This window comes from Triticum aestivum, chromosome 3B (assembly GCF_018294505.1).
Source record: "Triticum aestivum cultivar Chinese Spring chromosome 3B, IWGSC CS RefSeq v2.1, whole genome shotgun sequence".
Classification (NCBI taxonomy): domain Eukaryota; kingdom Viridiplantae; phylum Streptophyta; class Magnoliopsida; order Poales; family Poaceae; genus Triticum; species Triticum aestivum.
Genome location: NC_057801.1, coordinates 780,061,309 through 780,066,843, shown reverse-complemented (window position 1 = coordinate 780,066,843; position 5,535 = coordinate 780,061,309). Strand labels below are relative to the sequence as shown.

Sequence of the window (5,535 nt, the reverse complement as noted above, 5' to 3'; positions counted from 1 at the left end):
GACGGAGCTCATGCTCAAACTGGAAGTGCATGCATGCACAAAGCCAAATACTCCCTCCGTTTCTAAATATAAGTCCTTCGAGAGATTTCACTATGAACCACGTACGGATGTATATAGAAGCATTTTTTAGAACGGAGGGAGTATATCAACAACAGAAACTGTGCTCTTTTATTAAAAAAAAATATTCAATATGTCAAATGTGTCCAGTTTGACCAGCTATAAACTCTTCTTCAAACATAACACGCACTATCAGTGTACTAGGTATACCACAAAACAGAGTGACGATCGTGCGCCCCTTGACACGTGCAGCAGCATTCACGTTACTGCAACATCAGTTTTAGCTACATCAGTCTTGTCAGAATTCCTACTTGGAGTCAACCATACCACTTGTGCAACATCAGTCTTGTTAGAATTCCAGCTTGGTGTCAATGAATGCTCAAAGATTTTGCATCTTTTCGCACTATAGAAGTTCAGACCCAGACGACAATCCAAGAAAAAAAAACTAATACCCAGAGAAATACGGGTCACCGAATCTCACTATTTTTTTTTTTTGCATCTCATTTCATCGAAAACAAAAAATTTAGCAGCGAGGGTTAAAAACACACAAATAACCGGCGTCTCGTTTACGCCTCATGTTTATTGTCCAAGTAGCAACATATTATTGACTCGCTCAGTACTCTCTTGTACAACATGACAGTCCAACGACCCCCACAAACTATGGCCGCTGGGGCCTGGGCTGGGATCCAAACACACAAGCCAGCAGAAACCCGGAGACGCCTTTGCTCAACCGATGATGATGTGAAGCATGACAGGGCTGGAGCTAATCCAAGCCTTTTGTTTACATTCTAATCATGTACACGGGGCTACCGAGGTCACGGCTTCCCAAGCAGTGACGGGCGGTAGAACGCGTGACTCTGCGCCATCTCGATCCTCTCACGGGGGTCGTTCATGGTTTCGTCCCTCAGGGCTTGGAGGATGTCTCCCACCGGGAGCTCCCTGCAGATTCCAAAGACAAGAGTTGTGTAAGACAGAATCCTGATTCAGATCAGTTGGCAGAAAGGCTCCTTGGCAAGAGCTGATGGTTGATCATGTATTGATACTGTTCAGTGTGATGGTTTGAAAAATTTGCTCATGGAAAATCCAAGTAAAATGTAATAAGAAAACAGAGTATATTTGGCTGCAAGCAAAGGGGAAAAGCATGGCCTGAAATGGGCAAACAACTTTTGATTTGATTTACAGTGTACTTCCTGCAAGTATGCATCGTCGACTCTATGCTAATAAGCTGCTGGGCCGACACCGAGTTCATGTATCAGCTGTGTTGCTGTCTTGTTAGCAGTTAATGGTATTGTCTAGTTACGCTGGCAAGGGATAACTAGAAGCGGCAATGGACTCCTCAAGCTGTCTAAGCACTCTGTACATAGTCGAAGTAAGCAGAGCAAGCCATATGCAGAATGGTAATACGGCACACAGACCTTTTTATCAGAATTCTATAAAGCCTCTTCAGAATCGGGCACAGTTCAGCAGGAGCAACTTGCTTGTTTTCCTCTGGGTGTAGCACACTTAAGCTGGGTTGACTGAGCAGCTCAAAAAATGCACCAACAGCAGAAATACCCTGTCCAATGAAACACAATGAGCTTATACTCAGTTAGTGCATGCCATGCAAAACGCTAAAGCGAACCAACAACTCCCAAGCAAAATAGGAACCATTATAGATAACAGGGATTATCGAATTAACTAGTAAGAATATCTAGATGGTTTAATATCTTTTCTAGGTTTTACTTTTCCATATTATTATTCAGACATGCTCAGCAATCAGAGAAACTTCTGGAAGAAAAGAAAAAGAACACTGCTAAGACATAACCTGAATCATCCCCTTTCCCTTTATACTGTCACCCATATCAAGCCTGAGTTCTCCCTTCGCTAGCATTTGCCCGTACCATGCATTGCGACCTTTCAGGAGAGTTACGTAAGTATCAGCCAGCAGAGGGCCAGCAAGTTTCTCTGGCTGTTCTGTCAGTAGATGGGTAATGAATATCATCTCTGACGTGCAGTGAGCAAAATACACTGATTTGCTTGTTGCACTCTCGTTTGTTAAAGCTGCCACCATTCCTGAAACAGAGAACAGAAGGTTCTGCTTGAGCTGGAAACACAGCACATAGTAGCAAATACCTTGCCGAGAAAAAAGACAAAACGCTTCTTTTACGGCAAGAAAAGGCAAATAACTAAACATCAGTGGGTATCCTAGAATAATAGCAAAACACGTGTTTAAATTGCCATGGAGCTTCTCAGAATAGATGTTCCTTCTGTATAATATGAGGACATATACTTTTTGACAAAAACGAAACGAGGTTGCTGCCTGTGATTTCAAGCTAGCCTGTCCAGACACTACTGACACAATAGATCATGTTGATCATTAAACGGACCAAGTAAACTCACACATTCTATACATTCTTCAATAATTGAATGCCATATAAGGTAGGACCGTAAAAGCCAAAATTATCAAATATAATTACAATATACTAATGTCCTTATTTGGGTGAGCAAAATTTTAATATTTGAAGAAGAAAAAAAGACGCTTACCAGCACCAATAGCATATACGTTCTTCAGTCCGCCCATAACCTCATGAGTGACAAGGTCACTGTTATCCCAAACAATGAAATGCGGTTGCCTCAAAAACTTAGCGAGAGGTTTCCTCCACTTGGTGGATCCGCAGATTCGAGCATTTGCATATTCTTTGTTATAAATTTCCGAGGCAATGTTTGGGCCTCCAAGATAGAGTATATTCTCGGTTGGAACGCCAGCTGTAATTCATTTTAAAATATTAGATTTCAAATAACTTAGATATATAAGGCAAGTACTGGACTCAGGCAATAAAATTTAATTATGTGAGCCAGATGGATACTTGTCAACATTAAAACATCTGTCGGCCAAGCCAGAAGATGTGCATCACGTCATTATCATGATGTATAGTGCTTTGGCGTTAGCTCTTCAAATCGAACAGGGTACATGATGTGATTGAGTATAAGAAATAGTAGGTGATGTATACCCAAGAGGTCACTATGCTAACTGCCATAAATTAAGTACATGAGTCCAACAGTACATGTCAAGATCAAAACGTCTTTCGAGAAAATCAGAACAAATAGTATATGCTATGAAATCACTCTTTGTAGCATACTCATGGTTAACATCAAAACTCACTCCAAATCCTAGATGTACAGTTTATGCTACTTCTGTATAAAATCAAGTTGGACATCAAATTCATCCCAGGTGATTAACAAAAATATAAAATCTGACAAATAATAAATCAACAGGAAAAGTCAACATCTGTTTTCATGCAAGCAAACTTCAAATGCAATAGGCTGATGTGTTTGAGTAAACTGAAGGTTGGTGCATATCTACAAAGTGTCAAAAGTCACTATGCTAAGTGCAATAATTATGCAGGTCATGGCAACAGAAAGTAGTAAATGTGTATTTTATTTTTCTAACTGTAAATTGACAACTAATCAGACCAAAAGACTAGAGCAGAATCTCATGTGCTGAAATGATTGCCATGAACTGCAGACCAAAAGACTACAGCAGAATCTCAAGTCTTAAGCATGTTTTTCCTTTGATCGGAAGTATTCTTTCATAAAGCTTTCACTCAAAAGTTGGTCTCGAGAAAGTTCTGTATTTTTCGGTCTCATCAAACAGTGAGTTACAATCACTGCAGAAGAAAATAACTAATGCAAACACATTACTCTCTAACCAAATCAATTTCTCTCCCTCAAGGATACCAAATGATTGCACGCATTGATATAGATGAGAATATATGTGAAGACAAAGACAGAGCAAGATACATGCTTACCTGCGGAACTGATCATCTGTGTAGGCGTGATGATACGAGGAATTGGGTCCAAGGAGGCTTCTATCCCCTTTGCAAGGGAAATGATGACCGGAACGCTGATCCGCTCCTTCCAATACTTGCTGAGCTCCTCGAACACCTCCCTCGTTTCAGTGGACGGCAGGCCATTGACCACAATGTCAGCATCCCAGACAGCTTCCTGGAGGTTGGTGACCACCTTCAACGGGCAGAGGGGCGTGTCGACCATGTTCAAGCAGAACCCATCCCTCAAAATCTCGTCGGCGTACAGGGTCCGGTCACCCAGCCGCGCCTCGACGTACTTGAGGTAGGCGCAGCGGCGGATGAGGCGCCTCAGCACGTCCTCCCGCGAGTTGATCACGTCGAACAGGTGCTCGGCGGTGGACCGGTCGACCGCCCGCCCCGGCCGGCGCCACACCCGTATCTGCACCTTCTCCCTGAAGTGGCCGTAGGCGTCCTGCAGGAGGGCGGCGAAGACGCTGCCCCAGGCGCCGGCGCCGATGCTGACGATCTTGAGCAGGTCGCCGTCGGACTTGCCGAGCAGCCGGCGCAGCTCGTCCAGCCGCTCCTCGGTGCCGTTGGCGCCGTTCACCGACCCGTTGACGTGCACGCTCCCAACCATCTCTGATCTCTGCCTTGCAACCCAATCCAGAGAACCAAAAAGGCCTGAAAGGTGTGTGCTCCGGTCGGCAATCAATCGAACACCTTAAGCGCGTGCCTCAGGTCGCGGGATCGCTCACCAACCTCGAACCTAACGCTCCAGTCCCCCGAGAAAGTTGCAGGAGCTGGTCATCCACCGCCACCTACACTCACAGAAGGTGGAACAGTAATCAAACGCAAGCCGTTGGAGCACTGCACCCCCGGCGCAAGATTAAGTAAGCTGATGCGGATCGAGGCGAGCAGAGCAGGCCGGACGGGGGGCGTTTATGGCTCCACCCACCTCCAGCTCGAGGACCCCCGGGGCGGAGCTGGCCGGGCGCGAGGCAGCCGGCGCCGCGGTGAGGTGGCGGGACGGACGGATGGATAAGTGATGAGGTGGAGGTGGGGTGGGGTGGATGGACGGAAGCTTGGGTTGGCTGGCGTTTAGTAGACGGGGGAGGTGGGTGGCGGCATTGATGGGGGAGATGGGCGCCGCGGCCAACCGTGCAGTGGCCGCCATTAATGAGTGGGGGAGGCGGGGCGCAACGGTGTCGCCGCTGCTTCCCAAGCTGCCCGTGCTCCTCTGTCCCGGGGGAGACGACGACTTGGTACAAACGAAACGATATTTTTTTTGAGAATTAAAAGAAAATCAACTCCGGCGAACGGCACGTACAACTAAACAAATCATGGGCCGCCCGGCCCGACTACCCGACTGGCCCAAAAATACCAGGCCAGGCTGGGTCAGGCTTACCGTTTGGGCTGGGCTGGTTTGCAGTCCAAAAGGGCAAATCCTATCGGACGCTCTTTGCGTCAAACAGCCGGGGGATCGCACAGACGAGCGACGACCTAGCGAGCGAATTGGGCCAGCCCATCCGGTTTTGGGAACCTTCTAGACGTTTCACAGCTGGTTTTTACCGGTTTTGGGAACCTTCTGGAAGGTCCCTAAACCGGTTTTTCTATTTCTCCTTTTTATTTTTAATTTTCTATTTTCTGCTTTTTCCTTTTTCCGTCCTTTTTCTTTTTCCCTTTTCTGTCT

General features: G+C 46.1%; 1 protein-coding gene across 3 annotated transcripts; it reads right to left on the bottom strand.

Annotated features, from left to right (window-relative positions):
- Window positions 1-593: 593 nt before the first annotated feature.
- LOC123072370 (probable glycerol-3-phosphate dehydrogenase [NAD(+)] 1, cytosolic) lies at window positions 594-5,022 on the bottom strand. Of its 3 annotated transcripts, XM_044495932.1 has the most exons (7): window positions 4,801-5,022; window positions 4,605-4,663; window positions 3,846-4,526; window positions 2,581-2,802; window positions 1,862-2,109; window positions 1,473-1,612; window positions 594-996 (listed from the first exon to the last, which is right to left on the bottom strand). In XM_044495932.1, exons 3-7 carry the CDS (start codon window positions 4,480-4,482, stop codon window positions 873-875), a joined length of 1,371 nt encoding a protein of 456 aa, XP_044351867.1. In that variant the 5' UTR covers window positions 4,483-4,526; window positions 4,605-4,663; window positions 4,801-5,022; the 3' UTR covers window positions 594-872. The 3 variants fall into 3 exon arrangements, with proteins under 3 accessions (XP_044351867.1, XP_044351865.1, XP_044351866.1); XM_044495930.1 differs by having other exon boundaries at window positions 3,846-4,663; XM_044495931.1 differs by lacking the exon at window positions 4,801-5,022 and having other exon boundaries at window positions 3,846-4,769.
- Between the last annotated feature and the right edge of the window lie 513 nt (window positions 5,023-5,535).

Coding starts and splice junctions, on each gene's coding strand:
- LOC123072370 (XM_044495930.1), bottom strand. CDS start 4,482: ATGGTTGGGAGCGTGCACGTCAACGGGTCGGTGAACGGCGCCAACGGC. Junction 2,803..3,845: donor ACAGATGATCAGTTCCGCAG/GTAAGCATGTAT, acceptor AATGAATTACAG/CTGGCGTTCCAACCGAGAAT. Junction 1,613..1,861: donor AGGGAAAGGGGATGATTCAG/GTTATGTCTTAG, acceptor TTCATTGGACAG/GGTATTTCTGCTGTTGGTGC.